Raw genomic sequence first — 24,269 nt, 5'->3', positions numbered from 1 at the left:
CTTTGATTTTATACGGTGGTATTTTCCTAGCGCATTAACTCAGAGTTCATCTCATGAGTCTGAATTTGAAACCTTGGTCATAATGTGCTTTGCTATATATGGTACAGCATTCTCCTTAGGCAAGACATTTTCAACAAATCATGTTAGTTATTTTCAAAATATTAGTGTCTTTCTCCAAAGCAGGATTGGGTCACGATGCAGCCCCTGAGCTAGAAGGTTATCTGAGTCCTGGAGGTGGAATGAGGAGGTAGGGACAGTATTTCTACTTAAAATTCCAGATTTGGCCCCATGGTTGTATAGAAAGGTGAGCTGGCCTGATAGATGACACGTACTTGGGAAATCATTCACTTCATGTTGTTTCCACCAATTGTGTCAATAATTTTTCACCCCAATATTTATGATCCAACATTGAAATACTTATTAGGGAAAACATGTTTCCATTCTTATTTCTATCAGGGATTTTTTTTTTTTGGCCTCAGTCTTCTCTTCACACCTCAGTTATCCAATATTTCTTCTTCTTTCTGGTCCACACATTTTGTCCAAAAGAAGTCACGCAGAATTTTCTTTTGAGATGTTTCTCATGTCCATTGTTTTCCCCTTCTCCATGTAATAGATGCTTTTATCATTTTTCTTCTAGATGGTTGGGCTTCCCCAGTAGCTCAGCTGGTAAAAAATCCACCCACAATGCAGGAGACCCTGGTTCAATTCCTGCATCGGGAAGATCTGCTGGAGAAGGGATAGGCTACCCACTCCAGTATTCTTGGGCTTCCCTGGTGGCTCAGCTGGTAAAGAATCTGCCTGCAATGCGGGAGACCTGGGTTTGATCCCTGGGTTGGGAAGATCCCCTGGAGAAGGGAAAGGCTACCCACTCCAGCATTCTGGCCTGGAGAATTCCACGGACTGTATAGTCCAGGGGGGTCACAAACAGTCGGACACGACTGAGCGCCTTTCACTTTCACTCGTAGATGGTGGAGTTCATTTTCTGCCTCGTCTCTTCCTGTGCTTGTCTTGTGAGTCACTGCTGGGTACGCTTGTCTCCTGCTTAGAAACCTTCTGTGGTTCATCTGACCTTCAGGATGAAGTTCAGATTTCTTCCCCTGTCGTTAAAATCATCCACAGTCTGGCCACTGACTATTTTTCTGAGTTTCCTTTCTATTATTTCCCAATTTGAACGCTCAGCACTGGTTTTTACCATTCTCAGTTGCCCCCACAATGTGCTCTGTCTACCGGGCCTCTGTCTGAGGTCTTCTCGTCCACACCCAGATTGTCCTCCTTTTTCCTACTATAAACCTGAACCACAGGTTAAGGCTCTGAGACCTGCCCTCACACTGTTCTGACCAGCTCTTCACCCTTGGCACAAAGTGGCCGCTGACCTCTGACCCTGCTGGCACCTTCAGGTCCCCTCTTAGTCACTTGGTCCTAGTCACTGGTAACCAGAGTTATGCTGGTTAACACTTCTGAGAGCAGGAGCCAGCTTTTTTGGTTTTGTGTTCTCTCCTGCATCTCACCATGGATTGATTTTCAACCATGGCTACCCATTCATATCACTTTAAGAAGCTTTAAAAACAAGAGGCACAATTGGTGCAGGTTGGACCCAGGAACTGGCTAATTGTGAGAGCTTTCTTGGTGATCATGTGCAGCCAGAGTTGAAAGCCACTGAACGAAGACCACCTGGAGCTGAGCTGCTCTGCCCACAGTAGGGTGTGGGGTTTGTGCCCTTGATGCCCATCACCGTGTCCCTGCCTGGAGAATTGAAAGTGACCCTTTACATGACTTACTCAACCAGCAAATACAAGTGCCCATTATGTACCAGGCACTGTTCTGGGTGCCAGGTCCCTGTACTGGACAAAACACACCTCTGCTGCCCTGGAGCTTCTGCTCTTGGCCTTGGGGAGACAGACCATAAATAAATAATGTCAGGTAATGATGATACCGGCTGTGGAAGAGAACAAAGTGGGGTGAGTGGGCAGAGAGGAAAGCAGCACTTTTGTATAGGCTGGTTTCAAAAATATCCTGTGTTGGCATTAACTCAGCAAAAGATTTAAAACCAGCCTCCTCTGAGGTCCACCCGGTCTTGAAGGTCCTGCTGCTCTCTGCTGCCCCCTGTGGACAAGCAGGGAGCAGAGCAGAGGGACGCCAGAGAATGAGGGCTAGAGGGGGTGATCTGAGAATGGGGGGTCCTACACCCAGCTTGTGACTAGGGACCTGGTTGTGAGCACGTCCCATGACAGCATGTCAACTCTCAATAGCCAGTGAGAGTTACATGGGGGTGTCCCCATCTTAGGATGCAGATCATAACAGGATTCTAATCACTTAAAAAGGCGATAAATTTACATAGCTCAAACTGTCTACTTCAAAACGTTTCTGAGCATGAAGTGGCTGTGTCTGAAGTGGATACCTGTTACCTAAGTTCTGCGACACCTGTTTCTTTTATAGGTGGGACATGCAGCAGGTACTTGAGCAGATGGGATTTAAGGAAATGGAGAGAGGCTTCCGTCACCTGCAGGGCACTTATTTCTCTGTGAGCCTGGACTTCAGGGCCTCCTCCCTGAAGGTCAATTCTCAAGCTGGGTTGCCCTGTCCAGGGAGGGAGCCTGCCATGTGGTTGGAGGTGTGTGTGTGTGTTTGCGGGGGCGTGGTGAGCCTGGGGAAGTGGTTTCAGTAATGGTTATGTCATCACTCCCCTTGCTGATCCCTCCTCAAGTGAAGGTGAGTGGGGAGTTTTAGCCCAAGAGAGGGTCAGCTGTATGGCTGAAATCGCGTCTTAAGGAGACAGACGGGCTTGGGTCTTAACCACAGAGACTCGGGATGCAGGCTCGGGGCGCAGGCTCGCATGTACCCGTGAGCTGGGATGGGCAGTGCTTTGCGGTAGGGTGGCCAGGGGCATCTGCTGGTCTGTGCAGGCTAAGCCGGGGGGTGGGGGGGGGAGGGCGGGCAGGGCTCTGCATCGAGGTTTGGGAATTTCATCTTGGAGCACAGAGGTGTCTTCCTCAGCCCCTTCTCCTGGGGCCGAGTGCAGGGCACACCCCCTTGCAGTCCTCGAGCGCTTCCTAAGCACAAAGGAGCCAGAAAGCCTAGCTCCAGAATTCGGTCTCTGGGCCTAGAGGGGGAGCTCGCCCGGGGGAGGGGAGGCTCTGGTCTCTGCTCCCCACATTCCCGCAGTCCACGGGGGCCCTGCCTCCAGCCGTGCGCCCTTCACCATCCCCGCGGAGCCTGCGGGTCTGGCGCAGGGGCTGCAGGTTTGGGAAGGGGATGGAAGGAGAAGGGAAGGGGGAGGGAGTGGGGGGTAGGGACGGGTGGGGGCGGGGCCGAGGTTCCCACCCGCGGAGAGGCTCCTCCGCCTGGGGACCAGCGGGCGGGGCGGGGCTGGCGCCCGTCTCCAGGGCAGCAGAGGGACTGGGTGGCGCGACGCCCGGAGCATCCTTCCAGCTAGTCCCCGCCCTCCGGTGCTGCCGCCGCTGCCCTGCGTGACTTCTTTGTGTTTTGCGTTCTGCCCGCGCCTCTTCTCCGCAGGACCTGTCCGTCCTCCCCCGGGCTACAAGAAGGCAGACGATGAGATGTCCCGGGCCACGTCTGTTGGAGACCAGCTGGACGCACCAGCCCGCACCATTTACCTCAACCAACCGCATCTCAACAAATTCTGTGACAACCAGATCAGGTAGGAGAGGGCGGCCCAGTCGGAGCAATTCATTAATTCCCAGATAGGAGGGGGCTTGGCTTCCTCTGAGACCTCCTCAGGAGCCAAGCGAGCCCCCACCAGTGTCCCTGCCGCCGCCAGCCCCATCCCCGCCCCTCCCCACTCATGCCCGGCAGTCTATACCCGCGTTTCCCACGGGGGTGTGGGAATATACCTTTCATCCTTCTGTCCTTTGCATTGGTTCTGTGTGCAGGCTGTCTGTGAGCCTGGAGGATGCTTGTAGGCTTCTGTCCTGGCGAAAATAAGGTTTCTTCTCTCTCTTCATCCCTGAGTGCCCTCCCAAGAACTCCCCCATCCCGTTTAAAGACAATTTAAGCCTGTTTTAAGCTCTCCTTAGCAATTTGCCGACTGTCATGTGGCGGAGTGCTTTATAATGGATCCTTCCCGTCACAAGAACTTGCATTCAGCTCTCAATGCCCAGGGCATTTGTTAAGAAGGCTTTCTTTGCTGGGAAACTTTGCCTAGAGTTAGCGGGAAGACGGATGGACACGAAGGTTTAGATGTCTGCTCTTTGCCCGCTGCTCTGTTGGATGCTTTAGTTACACTAGCTTTATGAAACCTCATCACCTCTTGAAGGAGGCACTCTTACCTTCACGTGAGGAAACTGACATAGGAAGATAGATGTTAAAGGACTTGTGGCCATTTAGCTACCAAGTGGCAGAGCTGGACATAGAACCCAGCCTGTCTGGCTGCTGAGCTCAAAGTGTTTGTGCTGTGCAAAGCTAAATCTTTTAGGCACGGAAGTTGGCATGTTTGCAAGTTTCATTAAACTTTCAGGCTTCGACAACTTTATCCCTGGGAGGGACTTCAGAGGATGTGGTTCTGTGAGTGGCTCCGAAGCGCGTGCTCAGGTGCAGAGAAGGGAGGCGATGGGTCAGGCTTGCCAGTACTGTGTGTGTGTGTAACTGAATTCCAGGCCAGGGCTCTCTCCTGAAAGCTGGGGCTAAAACTTTGTTGTGTGTTGTGTCACCCTGAAGCCTTAGCACTTGGACTTAGCCTGAGATCTTTATTCAGAAAGGCCTAGCTGTTGGGCGTTATTGTAGTTTCATAGGGTTGGGGGTAAAATAATGGTGCCTATATTGTGCAGAAGTGGCACTTATTAAAAGTGTTAGATTATCCTGACTTTATTTTCGGTTTAAGAATGGCCATTGGGGCCTATTTTTTTACTTAAATGTGTAGCTTGGAAGAACAACTGAGGCCAAAATTCAAGGATGAGGGGGTTTGGTTTAAGATGCAGAGCAGCACACCTGAGTTACTGCTTCACCCACTACGATAGTGCTAATCAAAAAGACAGTAGCAAGTGTGGGCGAGAATGGGAAGAAATGGGACCCCTCCTACATTGCTGGCGGGAATGAAAAGTGGTGCGGCTGCTTTGCAAAACAGTTGGGCAGTCTCTTAAAAGGTTAAATGTAAAGTTACACATGATCCAGCCATTCGAGGTGTTTATACCCAAGAGAAAGGAAATCACACATCCACACAAAACTGGGTGCAGATGTTCATAGCAGCTTCATCAGAGTGGCCCAAAGGGGAGACAACCCAGGTGTCTATCAACTGACAAATGAATAAATAGAATGTGGTACGTCCATATAGTGGAATGTCATTTGGCCACAAAGAGGAATGTAATACTAAAACATGGATTAACCTTGAACACATTGTGCTAAGAGAAAAGCCAAAACAGGTCTCATGTATGATTGCATTTATATGAAGCATCCAGAAGAGGCAAATCTATTGGGACAAAAGATAGACTAGTGGTTTCTAGGGTGGAGGACGAGGTTGGGAAAAGAGGAGAGACCGTAATATACGTGGGGTTTCATTGTGGGGTGATGGATCCACAACTCTGTGAAACACACCTACACCATCCGGAATCCTGCGTTGACAGCATAGTTCCGTTTCCTCAGACTTTGTCTGTGTTTCTAACTTTAAGATGTTTTCAAGTAGTGTTTTTGCCTTGTTGTTGTTCAGTTGCTAAGTCACATCTGGCTCTTCGCGACCCCTTGGACTGCAACACACCAGGCTCCCCCGTCCTTCACTGTCTCCTAGAGTTTGCTCAGATTCATGGCCATTGAGTCAGTGATGCCATCCAGCCATCTCATTCTCTGTCTTTTGCCTTTGATCTCTCCCAGCATCAGGGTCTTTTCCAATGAGTCAGCTCTTCGAATCAAGTGGCCGAAGTATTGGAGCTTCAGCTTCAGCAACAGTGAATATTCAGGGTTGATTTCCTTTAGGATTGATTGGTTTGATCTTGTAGTCCAAGGAACTCTCAAGAGTCTTTTGACTAGTTCCTATTAATTTTCTTAATTTCAGTATTCATTTGTGGATACTTAAAGCTGGGAGAAAGAAATAGGGGTCTTTGTTTTTTGTCTAAATTCTCTAGTTTCCATGGAAGGTGAAGATTTTTTAAAGTCTAGGTAATGGGGTCTCACAACCTGTTCTTTAATTGACTCACATTGACTTTTTAAAAAATTTTATGTATTTATTTTTTATTGAAGTATCATTGGTTTGCAATGTTAGTTTCAGGTGTACAGCAAAGCAATCAGTTCTACACACAGCTCTCTGTATACATGTATATGTATAAATCCTTTTCCAGATTTTTTTCCATCATAGGTTATTACAAGATATTGAGAATAGTTCCAAGAGCTATACAGTAGGTCCTTGTTAGATCGATCGATCGATCTATCTATATATAGTTGGGTGTATATTTTAATCCAAAACTCCTAATTTATCCCTCCTCCCATCTTTCCCTTTTGGTGACCATAAGTTTGTTGCGTATGTCTAAAGACTCACTGACTTTTGAGACAGATTTTTATATCAGAGATTTCCAGTGGCTGTTTGTTATACAGTTTCATTTGTACTTTTTCGGGGTGGGGGAGGGCCAAATGGGAGTATACCATAGGTGGGCTAGGAATAAAGTAGGTAGACACAACCATTCCTTATTATGTGGGTGTACAATTGAATTAGTTAAATATTCTTACAGTTCATACAGTTTCTGAGTTCATGGCTTATGCTGTGAGCATCGGTTTCAGAATACATGGAATAGGCTTTTGGAAATTAAGGGGTGTTGCCTGCTGTCCTAGAATATGGTCTTCCAATTTTTACTTTATCTTGACTGTATTTAATTAGGAATTACTAATGGTAATATGACTCATTGTTCATCAACGAATTGATTTTAAAGCTTCTTGGCATTATGGTTTAAGGATTTTATAAAATGTTGAGCAACACTGTTTCAGCACTGGACCCTTCATTTTATAAAATACTGATAAAAAAAAACAAGGCTTCTTATCTTGGTCATGAATGTTTGCTGAAAGTTGAGAAAACTACTGAAAGGGATATTTTCATTAAAGGGAGTTGATATAGGATTTCTTTTTCTTAATAATTTTTTCTTGAGAAAACACTGATGGATTTTCTTGGTGGGTCAGAGAGTGTCATCCTAGGTGGTTGGCGTCTAAATGGAGGCTTTTGAGAAGAAGGACCACGTGATCGGTGGAGGGGGGTGTTGGGGTTGTCTGGCATATCTGACACTCTGCCCTTCCAAAGGCTGGTCTTCCCGGGGCAGCTCTCACTTATCTTCCCCCATCCCAGGGCCTCCCGGAAGGAGCCTGGTGACGGTGACAGTTGCTGTCTGACTACCTTCTTCGGCAGCTGGTGTTTTGACTTCACTAGAGGGACTGGAGTTTGCCAGGAAGGGATATGGTGGTTGGGTGTTTGGGGAGGTTGGTGAGGCAGGATGGTACCATTAGAGCAGGGATGGATGGTCTGGGATTAGCGTTTGGACTGGTGTGTCTGTCCAAGGAGGAGGTGCCACCAGGCTAGTGGGAGTGAGAAGGCCACTGCCTGGGTTGACTGTGGCCTTGGCAGCCCCAGGGGAATGCCAGCTGCGGTGACTCAAATTCCAAGCTGTTTCCTGAAATTCTGGGAGGGTCTATGCTATGTAAACAGATGTCTCTCTAAACCTTGTTCTTGACACTTGACACCAGCATTTAATTTGACCTGAAGCTGTGGTAGGATGAAGTTTTCCATTACTGAAGCCAGTGAATTTAGATTATCATAATTATAGAGACACATAACATGGTCTTTTCTTGTATGTGTGCTAAGTCATTTCAGATGGTCCAACTCTTTCTGACCCCATGGACTGTAGCCCATCAGGTTCCTTTGTCCGTAGGATTCTTCAGGCAAGAGTACTGGAGTGAGTTGCCATTCCCTCCTCCAGGGGATCTTGTAGGGATTGATTTTTCTAGGACCTTAACTGTGAAGACAGTAGTTGTCTTCCATCATCCAGAAATGAGTAGATTTTGCAGTGTAATTATTACACCTGTACATGTACGATTATATGTATGTCTACTCTACAAGATTCCTTTTCTGAAGTGTACAATCACATCGCCTTTAACATTGGACAGGTTTATTGAGAGATAATTCACATACCATATAATTTCGCCCATTTAAAGGATACAGTTTTGTGGCTTTTAGTATATTCAGAATAGTACACACATCACCACCACTTCAGAACATTCTGTCATTTCTCGAAGAAACTGTTCCCATGGCTGTCATATCCTAGTCCCTTTCTCTCCATGCTTGAGACAGCCACTCACCTACTTCCTATCTCTGTAGATTTTCCTGTTCTGGATAAGCATTTTAAGTTAAATATTAAATGCTTATAGAAAGTTTGATATTTAGAGAAACTTGGTATTCATTATTCTTGATGGAGAATAATTAATTTCATGCATCTATATCTTAAATGTTTCAAGTTAAATTTTTTTCCAGAAAATATCTTCATGATTTATTGGTCAAAGGAATGGGCAATGTTTATGCCATCAAGTTCAGTGCAGTCTTTTTATGTGAATGTCAGCATACCATGTAAAACAGTGAGTTTCAAGGCTATCAAATGGTTTTCTCCAGTGTCTGAAATGAGGTCTTCAAAGCAAGTTAGGAATGTTTATAGATACTCAGTTTTGAATAAGTCATTCACTTCAGGTAGGAGTTTCAGGTAGCAAAAGTCTTCATTAAAGCAGTAACTCGAGTTTTCCCAAGCTATTGCATTGCTTTAGGTTCCTTTGTCTTGAAAGAAAATGACTTCATATGAATATTCTGTTGGTTTTGCCAGGATAAGATTGAAATAGAATTTTGCCTTTACAGAAAGGAGAATTGAGTACGGGGTGGTAGGTCTTGTAGCATCAGAGTTGTATAATATTCTGCTGGGATCCCGATGTCTGAGAGGATATTTATGTCTTAAGGAGTGAAGAGAACAGAGTCATCTTCAAAAGCACTTTGTGCATGAGTAGGGGTGGTAAGTGATGATGCGGTACTGGGTCTAAGACCATGGAGGACTTTGAGGAGCTGTGACTCTCCCTGGGCGGCTACCTCTGCAGAATTTAAGTGGAATCTGGTCTTCACAATGAAAGTGCTTACAGTTTAATAGAGAAAGAATACCAAGATGCTATCAACAACTCTAACTTCCTTTTGATTCACGTACAGATTGCTTTATTAAGAACCATGGTTTACAGATCTCACTTGAGATAGTTATCCTTGTCAAGATTGGTGAAGGTATATAAAAACCCTTATCAAGAATAGTTGATTAAGAGCTATACAGAAACATATATCTATTCTATTTCAGGTTCTTTTTCTATATAGGCTATTAGAGTATTGAAGAGAGTTCTCTGTGCTATAGAAGCACCTTGTTATTTATCTATTTCATATAACGTAGTATGTATATCGGAGAAGGTAGTGGCACCCCACTCCAGTACTCTTGCCTGGAAAATCCCATGGATGGAGGAGCCTGGTGGGCTGCAGTCCATGGGGTCGCTAAGAGTCGGACATGACTGAGCGACTTTTTTCACTTTTCACTTTCATGCATTGGAGAAGGAAATGGCAACCCACTCCAGTGTTCTTGCCTGGAGAATCCCAGGGACGGGGGAGCCTGGTGGGCTGCCATCTCTGGGGTCGCACAGAGTCGGACACTACTGAAGTGATTTAGCAGCAGCAGTATGTATGTGTTAATCCCAACTTCCTTTGCATGTATCTTCCTATCATTTACATAGAATTTGGCCAAGGAAAGAAAGTAAATACAATGCTCAACACCAGCCAACCCCCCCACCCCAAATAGTCGATTATGTTGAAAGCATTGCTTTTACCTACTTTCAAATGACCAAGATTTTCCTCCATGTAATGTTCTTTTTATTTTTCTGTTTACTTATTTTTTTAATGAGGATTATATGTATTTAGAAAGTGAAAGTGTTAGTTGCTCAGTCATGTCGGACTCTTTGTGAACTCATGGACTGTAGCCTGCCAGGCTCCTTTGTCCATAGGATTCTTCAGGCAAAAATACTGGTGGGTTGTCATTCCCTTCTCCAGGGGATCTTCCCCACCTAGGGATTGATCCCTGGTCTCCTGCATTGCACGCGGATTCTTTACCGTCTGAACCATCAGAGAAGCCCCAATATAAATATATTTTTAATTTATTTTAAATATTTTTAAATGAAAATTGTATGTATTTAAGACATACAAAATGAGATTTGATTTATGTAGTGAAAAGCTACAGTTTAGCTAATCTCTTCACATAGTTACCATTCACTGTTTTTAGTTTAGAGCCATATGAGTGCAGGCTAAGTTGCTTCAGTTGTATCTGACTCTGTGAGGCCTTATGGACTGCAACCCACCTCTGTCAGGAATTCTCCAGGCAAGAATACTGGAGTGGGTTGCTGTGCCCTCCTCCAGGGGATCTTCCAGACCCAGGGATTGAACCCACGTCTCTTACATCTAACCTGCATTGGCAGGCAGGTTCTTTACCACTGGTGCCACCTGGGAAGCCCTTAGAGCCATATATCTAGTCTCCAAACCAGGCACTCCTATCTTATACTTCCTGAACATGAATGTCACAGTATACTGAGAATCCTTACTTTATACAAGCCAGTAGCAATTAAGGCCACAGAAGCTGCTTGTAATTAGAACTCTTACCAGGTTTGCACCCCTGGACAAGGCTTTTGAGGCATTCTGCAGGCAAAAGCATTCAAACTCAGGGCCTTTGGCATTGTATAGTTTGGTAATCAAACACTTGAGCTTTCTTGAAATATATTATTTTTAGAAACAGAAAATTGTGTCAGCCTTGGGCCAGTTTTGTATTTGTTTCTAAGGAAACAGCAGATGTCTAGGGGAGTTGACGGGTGATTTCTTCATCAAGTTGACCCTTGTATGGGTAGACCCGGTGCATATTTTGAATTTAATATTCAAAACTAAATATTTTTCAAAACTAAAAACACAGACTAAAACGTCTGTGCCATTCTGATCTGTAAAAACTGGGAAAGGTGCTGGGTTTGAGTTCTGGTCACTAATTTATTTCCCCTTGTCCCTGATCGCAGATTTTGTTAACTTTTAACATCCTCTGTGAACTTAAGCACTTCTGATCTTTACCCATTAAAAGAATGAAGCATCAGGATTTGTGAAAAACGCAAGTTAAAATTAACATAAGTGGAGGAGACTAGGGCGGTGTGACAACTGAATGCACTATCAGTTCTAAATCAGATCTTGGAACAGAAAAGGTACACCGGAAGAAGCACTGGAATTTTTTTTTAATTGAAGTATAATCGATTTACAGTGTTGTGTTGATTTCTATTGTACAACAAAGTGATTCAGTTATACATATATGTACATTCTTTCCCCTGTCCTTTTCCATTATGGTTTATCTCAGGATATTGAATATAATTCCCTGTGCTATACAGTAGGACCTCATTGTTCATCTGTTCTATATATAATAGTTTGCATCTGCTAATCACAGACTCCCAATCCATCCCCCTCTCCCCCTGCCCCCTGCTCTCTTGGCAATCATAAGTCTGTTCTCTATGACTGTGAGTCTGTTCCGTATCACAGATATGTTCATTTTATGTTGTATTTTAGATTCCACATATAAGTGATATCATCTGGTATTTACCTTTCTCTTTCTGACTTAGTATGATCGTCTCTGGATCCATCCGTGTTGCTACAAATGGCATTATTTTGTTCTTTTTTATGACTGAGTAATATTCGATTAAATGTATGTAACACTAGTGAACTTGAACTTTGTAATTTGGTGTATTCTTATGCTGATGCCATTATATTAGTTTTGATCTAATTTGATCTAGATTATACTGTGGTGATTGAAGATACTGACATGGGGGCAGGGTGAAGGTTTATGGCAGCTCTGTACTATATTTGTAACTTCTGTGACTATAAACTTATCTCAAGATAAAAATATATTAAAAATTAACAAGAACTGTCTGGAAGATTAGGAACGAAATGCTCAACTCTCATCTTTCTGTTGGATGCTATGGGAAGTGTTGGGTCCTCATTGGAGAGAGCTGTGTGTTTGAAGGGGAGGTAGTCAGGGAGACTGGACTCCTATCTTCACACATTTATCATGATGCTGACCAGACAGGGAGACAGCATCCTCTTAACTGGCAGTACTGGAGTTTGTTTCCATAACGTCCGATCTAACTGTGTTGAAGTTGAAAAAGTAGAACTGTGGGCTATAGAAAATGGTGCAGTCAGAGTTCAGTCTTATGAGCTTTTGTGTGGTGATCTAGAAAGTAGCCTCTAAGTGTTCATTCTACCGCTTCTGGTTGAGTCACTCAATAGACAGCAGAAGCTTACTCAGAAATGCCAATCAGCAGCCCTTTCAAGAGGGACAATGCTTCTGGAGAACAAAAGGCGAGGGCTGACCATTGCAGAGAAATTTCCTGAAATTGTGAGGTTGGGTTTGATAATTTAAATGCTGATCTACCCTTTTCTGCTAAATGAAAGCCTCATCACAACTCAGACTGTAGGCTTTTAGCTACCCTTGTGCTGTGCTGTGGTTAGTCGCTCAGTTGTGTCAGACTCTCTGTGACCCCATGGACTGTAGCCCACCAGGCTCCTCTGTCCATGTGATTCTCCAGGCAAGGATACTGGAGTGGGTTGCCATGCCCTCCTCCATGTATCTTTCCAACCCAGGGATCGAACCCAGGTCTCCCACATTGCAGGCAGATTATTAGATGTAATTAGGGAGGGATTTGGGATTGACCTTGGGATGCTGTAGTTCGTCCTTTGGAGAAATTATTCTCTGTATCCTCGGTGTTCATCCTCCACAAGCTCCTGGAGTTTTGCTGGCTCGGGCTTTCAGACCTGCCTGAGATAGGATGACATCTGGGGAGGGACTCTCCCTCTCTCACGTCAGCTCTGCATCTGTATCAGTGATCTCCACACTTTTCTGATCACATGGCCCATCAGTAAAACTTTTTACCATGAACCTGTACTATGTCTATTTAACTATCTGTCTATATGTGTTACCAGGCTTCCCTGGTGGCACAGTGGTAAAGAATCCACCCGCAATGCAGGAGATCCAGGTTCGATCCCTGGGTCAGGAAGATCCTCTGGAGAAGAAAATGGCAACCCACTCCAGTATTGCCTGGAAAATCCGATGGACAGAAGAGCCTGGTGGCTGGCCCATGTAGTCGCAAAAGAGTCGGACATGACTGAGTGACTAACACTTTGACTTGATATGTGTTACAGTTCTTATCTGAAGACCCAGTATGTATTGACCAAGATTTCTTGGTTAAGAATTGTGGGTGTCAGTCCATATTGTTGGTAACTTTCTTGATTTTTGAATACTTTGGGCTGATTTGTCAGATTTGATTAAATTATCCTAACACAACCTAGAAACATGATTTTGAAGAGCTTTTCTTTCCTGGAAGTGCCAGTCCTGCTGTCTGGGGGCTTATCATTAGTTTATCATTTTCAGTCTGCAGTTTGCTTCATTGCATCCGTCTTAAGCCCCTTGTTCTTTTTGGGAGGGTTAGTTGGGTTGAAATGAGGTAAATTAATCATCAGTGTAACTAGCTGGACACAGAAACGGAAACATGTCATGATAAGCAGAGAAAACAGCCAGGGAGGGCACCTCCGTTACTCCCCGTCTTAAGTCATCTCAGCCGCCGTGACAGAACACTGTAGACTGGGGGCTTACACCTCAGAGATGCGTTTGCTCACAGTTCTAGTGGCTGGAAGTCCAAGGTGAGGGGGCCATCAGGGTCAGGTCTGGTGAGGGCCCTCGTCCTGGCTTGCAGACAGCCTCCTTCTCACATGGTGAGGAGCGAGAGAGACCAGGCTTTCTGGTGTCTCTTCCTGGGCAGGCAGCAGTCCCATACGAGGGCTCAGCCTCCTGACCTCATCTCAGTGTCATCACCTCCCAATGGCCCCATCTGCCAAGGATGAGGGTGTCGACCTGTGGATTCAGGGGACACAGTTCAGTCCACAGCACCCCACCCGCACTGTTATGGTGCTCCCCTTGCAGCTCAGGTACCAGTGTCAACACATTCAGTAAATGTTAGTAAAGTGTACTTTTTGGAGGCGCATGTACATATAAGCTGTAAAACTTCCTCCCGCACTCCCCGGTGGAACCATCTGCTTTAGATTCTCTTTCTTGGGGAAAACCTGTCCTGCCCAGTCAGCCTCAGCAGCCATAGACTGATCACAGAAGGGAGATTTGAGCTCCGCTTCCAGGCCTGCATTGGTCTGTATGAGGGAGGGTGTGAGCCCCCTTCTATCAGGAGTGACCTGTGATGGGGGTGGGATAGGGGGTGGCCTGTGGCTCTGAGGGGTGGGGGAAAGCTGCCTGCGGGTGACCAGTGAGCTGAGTTGGAGGTGAGTAGCAGTTGATGTTGGAAGGGCAGAATGTCTATGAGCCACGTGTGTGCTTTTCCAGAAACCATGTGGATGATGCTTGAGGTGCCTAGAAGGGCCAGGCTCCAGAGGAGGGTTAGCTGTAGCCAGGAAGGTTTTTAAAGGGACAAGTGACAGTGATCCTTTCTGTCTCAGACCCTTCTGCCTGACTCAGTTACATAAGGGAATATTCCTTAAATTGGATAATTTAAGGAATCAAAAAATTCCTCCTTTAATTCTGCTCCTGCAAAGGGTGGAGGTTTTGAAAGTATTGTCTAGCATATGAAATGTGTTACCAAGCTCTGACAGTTTAAAAATAGAGCTCTTTGCTTGAAAAGAGGAAGGCTGTCGACTGAGTAGTATATCCTGACTTCCTTAATATTCCATCTCTGTTAGAATAGTTAAGCCTGAATTTTTAATGTTGCCGTTACAAATTAGAGTTCATTAATCATTCTAGTGTTGATATATCAGGATAAATTGAAGTGTTTCATAAAACAACCATGGCGAGGGCAGACAGAAACATGGACTTCTCTCAGTGTTCTTTTTTCGCCTGTCAGCTGTCACAGGATTTCACTGCTGCTGGGATTTCAGTAACATTGTATTCATGCTGTTTCCTTAGATGTTTCAGGATAAATAATTTTAAGGACAGGAAGGTGTGTGTGTGTGTATGTGTGTGTGTGTGTGTATGTGTGTGTGTGTGTGTGTGTGTGTGTGTATGTATGTGTATACAGTTATTCTCTATATGGAGGTCTTGACATGAGTCAGCTATGTTTATAAGCCAAATATTGTCAATATTGAGAAGTCAGGAAACTCCAAGGCAAAGAAAACAACATGGAACATTCCTTCTGTTGTCTTAACCAGTCTCTTTCCTCCATTCTGTGTAAATGTGTGTCCAGGCATACCCGTTTCCCACACCAGAAACTCTCACTTAGTACTTGTAACTCATTTGCCTACAAATGAACACCTGTTGGATAAGGCAGAAGGGTTGGAGAAGTTGGCTACCGTATTTTTGCCCTTAAAACTGCACCTGAAAACTCTAAAACTGCATGCTCATGTTGAACTTTGAGGACATAGTGAGAAAGTTTGATGTTAATCAGCTGCTGACCATTTATTCATGTTTCTAATTCCAGTTTCTGAGGACAATGTATTTTGACTTTTGTGGTCCATTTGATAGTCTTTCTTTGGACGGTTCATGGACACAATATAATGCTGCAAAGGTTTGTTTCACATGTCATACACTTAACCTAGACAAGAAACTGTTCTTTAATACAGTGCTGGTGTTTGCCATCAAGAAAAACAAATGTTTTACAGAAACCAACACGTGACGTCTAAGGATTTTGGAACAGTGGATTGCTTTATAAGAAAGTTAGCTGACTTTGATCTTAATTCATAATCCCTTCTATGTAAATAGTCTGAAGATGCTGACTTAACATTCTTCACAGCCAAATATGTTTTTGCCCACAGTGGTTGGAAGACAGATTGATTATGCATCACCTGTTCTTTTGAACTGCTTTGGTAAGGGACCTCATGAATTTTGGTGTTTTGAGGTATTGTGATTAGAAAAAATGGACACAATAAGAATGTCTAGGGTTTTTGAGACACTCATATCCTGTTTACTTTTTGAAATACATTGGCTGTTTAAAAAATTAGCCTAAAAATGGGTTCACAAACGTCCATGGAATAATGTTTATGACATACTGAGCAGAGTAGTGGTTGAGTGAGCTTTGTCATAACGTCTAAGATGTATTCTCTGCCTAGCAAGACTTTGAAGATAGTCTCTGACAAAGGGGGTGAGGGTGGGCGAGGAATGTATTGGGAGTTTGGGATTGGAGATGCAAACCATTATGTACAGAATAGATAATCCACAAGGTCCTACTGTACAACACAGGGAACTGAATAGCACAGGATATTCAGTATCCTGGGATAAACCATAATGGAAAAGAACATGTAAAATAATATATATAACTGAATCACTCTGCTTTATAGCAGAAATTAACACATCATTGTAAATCAACTATACGTCCATAAATTGTATTTTAAAAGTGAATTGTCTCTGAAATCTTTTTGCCAGGCTTATGTAGCCCGTAAATGATGAAATACATTTTTGTGAAATCTTTGCAAAATGGCATCAGTGCCAGTGGTCACTTTTTTGCCCTCAATTTCTTGTTATCATGCTTGCAATCCACAGGCTGTATTGTGCTTCTCATTTCCTGTTGTATAGTTGGGGAGACCAGGAGATATATATCACCCCAAAATAAATAAATAAATAAATAACCTTACATTGCATAAGAAAGTGCGGGGCTCTGATTTCTGTTGGAAACTAGCACTTGGTGATTTTGAAGGTGGTCTCATTTTCACCCTATCCTGCAGAATAGAAAATATGTTTCTTTTCCCATATTCTTTTCCATTATGGTTTATCCCAGGAGGGTTTCATATCACGGAAGCCTGTCCTTCTTGTTTCACATCCTCCCACCCTCCTTGGCAAGTCCAGCCCCTCTCAGCCCCACAGCGCTGCACTGATTTCTCTGCTGGGGACTTAGCTGGCTGGGTGCATCACATCTGTTGTTATGACTGACTCCCCAGCTCCTCTGTATCATCCTTGATGGCAAAGTCCGTCCACTTTACCCAGCATCCTCCCCAGGACCCAGTCCCCATGCTGGCCAGTCGGAAGCCGAAAGTCCTTGCTGACTGACTTTGCCCCACAGGTGAAGGTCGGAACCTGAGCAGAAAATAGGAATTGGCTTCACACATTGTTCTAAGATTTCCCTTTCTATTTAATTGCTTTTCGAACAGAGCTGAACCCCCAAAGCAATTACTTAAACCTTGGAAATTGATATTTTATGTGGTTTTGATGTTTTGCTTTTATTTATGAAGTACTCTTGAAAGGTGGGAGGTGTGCTGAGTTAAATGCTTTTCACATCAGTTCTTCAGACTTAACAGATTGATATTTGCTCTCCAGGGTGGGTGCCTTTGGGATTTAATGTGATCGCTGGCATCCTTAGTCATTTCTGTCCTTCAAAGTTTAAAATGTGTTCATTCGACAAATTTATTTTTAGTCCCTAGTGTACCAATCCCTGAGCTGCCACTGGGGATATGATGGAAAAGCAAGGCATCTGTGACTAGTCTCTCCCCCCTCCTTTTTTTTTTTGCTTTAGTTTTTTGGATGGGCTTATGTGCAAGTGACAACTGAGGGACCACAAGTGTTGTCCACACCTGAGTCCTACCTAATTGCTTATCAAGCAGAATCAACCCCCCAAGGCTAGTTGCCCTCTGCTTTCTGGCTCACACCCTCAGCCCCTTAGCAGAGGAGTTCTAGGAACTGGAGACTCAGATCAGCCTTCCTGGCGTTTGTAATTTTTGTTCCCATGGCACCTTCCTCTTAGGCTCTCCTTGGGGTACAGACTCTGCACAGGCAAGGGGGCCAGGTTCCCACTTCCAAGCCTTCACCCCAAGCAGAGGCTGGGTGGGAAGTGTGGGCAAGGTGGAGCTGGGGTCCCCACTTCACAGGAAGACATGCAAGGAAAGGCTCTGTATCTCACCTGAGCCTCACAGTCCATGGAGGACTAAGGAGCCATCTGCCTGAGATGCAAGCAGTAAAACCAACTAAAAGTCTGTCTGCTACGCATTGGCTCATGCACCAGCAGTGGTCAGCAGTGTTGGCAATAAAAATACTCCTTCCTGAAGAAGTCTTCAGTTGAACTAAGGTCTAAACAATTGCAGGGATGATTTGGTTCAAATCAGTTCAGTCACTCAGTCATGTCCGACTCTTTGCTACTCCATGGATTGCAGCACGGCAGGCTTCCCGGTCCATCACCAACTCCTGGAGCGTGCTCAAACTCATGTCCATCAAGTCAGTGATACCATCCAACCATCTCATCCTCTGTCATCTGCTTCTCCTCCTGCCTTCAATCTTTCCCAGCACCAGGATCTTTTCCAATCAGTCCGTTCTTCGCATAAGGTGGCCAAAGTATTGGAGCTTCAGCTTCAGCATCAGTCCTTCCAATGAATATTCAGGACTGATTTCCTTTAGGATGGACTGGTTGGATCTCCTTGAAGTCCAAGGGACTCTCAAGAGTCCTCTCCAACACCACAGTTCAAAAGCATCAATTCTTTGGTGCTCAGCTTTCCAACTCTCACATCCATATGTGACTACTGGAAAAACCATAGCCTTGACTAGACAGACCTTTGTTGGCAAAGGAATGTCTCTGCTTTTTAATATGCTGTCTAGGTTGGTCATAGCTTTTCTTCCAAGGAGCAAACATCTTAATTTTGTGGCTGCAATCACCATCTGCAGTGATTTTGGAGCCCAAGAAAATAAAATCTGTCACTGTTTCCATTGTTGCCCAATCTATTTGCCATGAAGTGATAGGACTGGATGCCATGATCTTAGCTTTTTGAATGTTGAGTTTTAAGCCAGCTTTTTCACTCACCTCTTACTTTCATCAAGAGACTCTTTAGTTCTTCTTCACTTTCTGCCATAAGGGTGGTGTCATATGTGTATCTGAGGTTATTGATATTTCTCCCAGCAGTCTTGATTGCAGGTTGTGCTTCATCCAGCTTGGCACTTCTCATGATGTACTGTGCATATAAGTTAAATGAGCCGGGTGACAATATACAACCTTGAGGCATTCCTTTCCCAATTTGGAGCCAGTCTGTTGTTCCATGGCCAGTTCTAACTGTTGCTTCTTGACCTGCATACACATTTCTCAAAAGGTGGGTCAGGTGGTCTGGTATTCCCATCTCTTTCAGAATTTTCCACAGTTTAATGTGATCCACACAGTCAAAGGCTTTGGCATAGTCAATAAAGCAGAAGTAGATATTTTTCTGGAACTCTCTTGCTTTCTCGATGATCCAACGGATGTTGGCAATTTGATCTCTGGTTCCTCTGCCTTTTCTAAATCCAGCTTGAACATCTGGAAGTTCTGGCTTGGAGAATTTTGAGCATTACTTACTAGCATGTGAGATGAGTGCAATTGTGCAGTAGTTTGAGCATTCTTAGGCATTGCCTTATTTGGGATTGGAATGAAAACTGACCTTTTCCAGTCCTGTGGCCACTGCTGAGTTTTCCAAATTTGCTGGCATATTGAGTGCAGCACTTTCACAGCATCACTTTTTAGGATTTGAAATAGCTCAACTGGAATTCCATCACCTCCACTTGCTTTATTTGTAGTGATGCTTCCTAAGGCCCACTTGACTTCAACTCCAGGATGTCTGGCTCTAGGTCAGTGATCACACCATTGTGATTATCTGGGTCATGAAGATCTTTTTTGTACAGTTCTTCTGTATATTCTTGCCACCTCTTCTTAATATCTTCTGCTTCTCTTAGGTCCATACCATTTCTATCCTTTATTGAGCCCATCTTTGTATGAAATGTTCCCTTAGTATGTCTAATTTTATTGAAGAGATCTCTAGTCTTTCCCATTCTATTGTTTGCCTCTATTTCTTTGCATTGATCACTGAGGAAGGCTTTCTTATTTCTCCTTGGTATTCTTTGGAACTCTGCATTCAAATGGGTATATCTTTACTTTTCTCCTTTGCTTTTCACTTCTCTTCATAGCTATTTGTAAGGCCTTCTCAGACAGCCATTTTGCTTTTTTGCATTTGTTTCTCTTGGGGATGGTCTCCATCACCACCTCCTGTACAGTGTCACGAACCTCCATCCATAATTCCTCAGGCACTCTGTCTAACAGATCTAATACCTTGAATCTATTTGTCACTTCCACTGTGTAATCGTAAGGGATTTGATTTGGGTCATATCTGAATGGTCTAGTGGTTTTCCCTACTTTCTTCAATTTCAGTCTGAATTTGGCAATAAGAAGTTCATGATCTGAGCCACAGTCACCTCCTGGTCTTGTTTTTGCTTCTCCATCTTTGGCTGCAAAGAATATAATCAATCTGATTTCGGTATTGACCATCTGGTGATGTCCATGTGTTGTCTTTTGTGCTGTTGGAAGAGGGTGTTTGCTATTATCAGTGCATTCTCTTGGCAAAACTCTGTTAGCCTTTGGCCTGCTTATTTTGTACTCCAAGCCCAAACTTGCCTGTTACTCCAGGTATCTCTTGACTTCCTACTTTTGCATTCCAGTCCCCTATGATGAAAAGGACATCTTTTTTTTTTTTTTTTTTTTGGTGTGTTAGTTCTAGAAAATCTTGTAGGTTATCATAGAGCCATTCAACTTCAGCTTCTTCAGCATTACTGGTCGGGGCATAGACTTGGATTACTGTGATATTGAATGGTTTGCTTTGGAAACGAACAGAGACCATTTTGTCATTTTTGAGACTGTACCCAAGTACTGCATTTTGGACTCTCTTGCAGTGATGATTATTTAGTTTTAAAGATTGTATTGGGCTGGGTTGGCCAAAAAGTTTGTTTCGGCTTTTCCGTAAGATATTACAGAAAAATCTGAATGAACTTTTTTGGCTAACCCAATATATGTGTAAAATGCATGCACATATATGTTCCAGGCTAGCACATTTTTTTTTTATTACTTTATTATCTTTGACATGGGGGATCAACTGGGGGCAGTCCCAGGCAACCCTCTGGCCCCCATCTATAGCATGCTGCTGCTACTGCTGCTAAGTCACCTCAGTCTTGTCCGACTCTGTGCGACCCCATAGACAGCAGCCCACCACGCTCCCCCGTCCTTGGGATCCAGGCAAGAACAGTGGAGTGGGTTGCCATTTCCTTCTCCAATGCATAAAAGTGAAAAGTGAAAGTGAAGTTGCTCAGTCGTGTCTGACTCTTAGCGGCCCCATGGACTGCAGCCTACCAGGCTCCTCCATCCATGGGATTTTCCAGGCAAGAGTACTGGAGTGGGGTGCCATTGCCTTTTCCGCATCTACTGCATACAGACTAAATTAATAAAAATCTTACAGTTGAGACTTTTTCATAATTATTCATTGTTTGCAAATTTGGAGACCAAATCAAGAAAACAGAAACCTAACATTAGTGGTATGATTTAGTAGTTGTCCAAATTGCATTTTTTTTTTCCAGTTTTGTTAAATTTCACCTGTGAGTTACTTGACAATTATGGATGTAAATATTGTAGCAGCCTGTAACCGAAGGATCCAAATTCAAGCTGCTACGTAGATATAAAAATGATCGAACGAATAGCTGTGCTTTTTTGGTATTATCATTTTAGTACCAAAATTAGACATGATTGGATAAAACTTGATCACTACAATGTTTCCTGTCTGTTTCCTGGTCAGTTTTGTATGTTTTAATTTTATGATTGTTACTGAAAGTAATTTTGCAACACAGAGGAGGGGATTGTTACACCTTGTGTCCTCTGGGTGTGTGACACACCAGATGCAGGCTGGCCTGGCCCGATCCTGGTCTCTCACTGCCCTTGACTGTGGACCCCATCTCCTGCACCTGGGCAGGTATAGTTGGCCATAGCACTCTGTCTTCTGGGCCTTAGTCTCCTCCTGTGTTAAATGAGGGGCTGGAAGGAGATCTTTCAAGGTCTGTTTCACCTGTGATCTGTGGCGACTCGATGCAGAACCTGTGGCCTGGCACTGGAGGAACAGGTTTGGTGTGACCTGTGAACCCGTTTCTGCTGTGACCCCCCACACCTGCCATCCCTAGCACTGGAGATGGGCGGGATCGGTTTCTCTTGCCGGTTGGCAGACGTTGCAGCTGGCCCGTGGGCATGTTGTGGATTCCTTCTTGTTCCCTCAGACTAGGAGAGAGAGGTGTGCCCAGGTCTCCCTTTGCACTTGGGAGGACATAGATTCTCTGTAGATCCTGGAGTTCCTTTGTTCACACTTTCACATCAGGGGTCTCCAACCTCCAGGATCTGATGCCTGATGATCTGAGGTGGAGCCGATGTATTAATAATAGAAACAAAGTGCCTGGTAAATGTAATGTGCTCGAATCATCACAAAGCCTTCCCCCACCCCCATCAGTGGAAAAATTGTCTTCCACGCAACTGGTTCCTGGTGCCAAAAAGGCTGGGGAACACTGTTTTTCATGACATTCTATGTTCTTACCTATCCAATTAGTCTGATAATATGATCAGTCTCCTCCTGTTACAAATTTTTTGGTCAACATGCTCAGGATTTTTGCTTGACTTGTTTCACACTGTGTCAGTACCTAGAATTTACTATGCTGGTCTGGTGGTGACTTGGCTCTAATTGGTATTTCTGAAGTGTTTGTTCCTCAGTCATTCCCGATTCTTTGTGACCCCCATGGACTGTAGCCCGCCAGGCTCCTCTGTCTATGGGATTCTTCAGACAAGAATTCTGGAGTGGGTTGCCATGCCTGTCTCCAGGGGATCTTCCCGACCCAGGGATCATACCTGGGTCTCTTGGCATTGCCTGTTGATTCTTTTACCATCTGGGCCACCTAGGAAGCCCACTGCTTTATGCTTACTGATTGTTCTGGTGTCAGACTTGATTTTGGTGGAACAGAACAGCCTTTGCTTTCTTTTTGCTCATGTTTGTGTTGTTGCTTGTGAACTAGTTTTTACTTTTTCTAAGTGACAGACTCCTCACAGAGAGACACTTGACCTCTCCGTTGTTTGTTTTGTCTGTTTTTGCTTTCTTGTTTTTTCTGGACTCTCAAGCGTGGTTGCTGACGCTCATCATGAAAGTACTAACCAAGTGGGCAGTGGGAGGCGGAGCCGTCAGCTTGGACCGTCAGCGCTGACCTGGCAGGTCTGGGATGGGCAGGCAGGTGAACCCAGAAGTGAACATGCTGGTCCAAGGAGGGCTTTTGTGGTAGAGGTCAGGGCTGGAGGTGGACTTGGTAACCATGTGCACCCTGGTGGCAGTTTGAGACATGGAAGTGAATGGACAGATGCTCAAGGACGTTGAGCAAGAGAGGGTCCCATCTAAGTGCCCATCAGTGAAGGAGGGAAGGTGGTCCCCAGGGAAGAGGCCCTCTGGGGAGGGAGGTGTGCAGGAGCCCCTTCCTCTGAGATAAGTCGATGAAGAGAGGTTGATGAAGGGGAGAAGCTCTGAAGGGATTTTATATCAAAGTAGATCTTGCTGCAGAGTTTTAAGCAGTGAAGGAGAGGAGAGGATGGTATACATCAGATGTTGACACTTCTGATGGTACCAAGTTCTGGAGGAGGCACTGGGGGTTAAGGGGCCGACCGTGGACTTGGACAGGATGGGAGAGCCATCCATTCCCAAGAGAGTATGGGGAGGGCGGAGCCTGAGGAGCTGGGGCAGCTGGTGAGCTGGAGATCCCCGGTGAAACAAGTCTAGTTACCCCCGTGGCAGAGGGCGGGGCACAGCCTCGGATGAAAGGGGCGGGGCTTGTGGGGAGTGGGAGGGGCAGGAGCAGGGCCCTGGAGGCTGGGGAGGGAGCTGTCCCCTCCAGAGGGGCCCAGAGAACCCAGGGGGACACGTGGGTCACTGCACAGTTGGAGGGTCTGCTGGGCTTTGCTTCCTGGAGTAACATGCATTAGTGTTTTTTAAACCTTTGTTGAAAAAGAAAGCTGAAATGAAGTAAAGAGACCAGCCTTGCTCTGAGGCAGTGACTTCTGGGTGTGGTAGAGGGCTTTGTGGGTGGGGGAAGCTTTGACCTTCCTGCCACTGCACTGCAGAGGGTTGAAACATGAATAAATATTTAATTAAGTTTCCTGGGAACCAAACCACCGCTGCAGAGGGTATGGAGGCTGGTTTGGCAGAGATGGATGGGAAAGGTGGGTGTGACAAGAGAAAAGGGAGGGCTCAGCCTGTGTTTGTTTCTTTGTTTTCATTTTTTGAGGGGCAGGGACTCTGGTATCTGTGGGCTTTTAGAAGAGCTTTGCTTTTCTGGTGTTCAGAGGACCTTCATCTGTGTTCAGAAAACTGAAAACAGAAGGACCAAATCTGATCTGAAGCTTTTGACATTTTTATAATTGTTTTGAAAAGCAGTCACCTCTGTCTTCCCGTTTTTTCTTTTGGACACCTTCCTCCGACA

General features: G+C 44.7%; 1 protein-coding gene across 1 annotated transcript in view; it reads left to right on the top strand.

Moving 5' to 3' along the window:
- Positions 1–2,808: 2,808 nt before the first annotated feature.
- Positions 2,809–24,269, top strand: part of LOC129624506 (phospholipid-transporting ATPase IB) — a 410,556-nt gene continuing 389,095 nt past the window's right edge. Inside the window, exons 1-2 of the mRNA XM_055542522.1 lie at positions 2,809–2,868; positions 3,514–3,658. Coding sequence (XP_055398497.1) covers positions 3,558–3,658 — 101 coding nt within the window. The 5' untranslated portion in view covers positions 2,809–2,868; positions 3,514–3,557. The remainder of the gene's footprint in view (positions 2,869–3,513; positions 3,659–24,269) is intronic.

The sequence above is a fragment of the Bubalus kerabau genome, chromosome 12, assembly GCF_029407905.1.
Source record: "Bubalus kerabau isolate K-KA32 ecotype Philippines breed swamp buffalo chromosome 12, PCC_UOA_SB_1v2, whole genome shotgun sequence".
In the NCBI taxonomy this organism is placed as follows: domain Eukaryota; kingdom Metazoa; phylum Chordata; class Mammalia; order Artiodactyla; family Bovidae; genus Bubalus; species Bubalus kerabau.
Note: the sequence above shows the minus strand (reverse complement) of the source record. Positions and strands in the feature narration are given on the sequence as shown.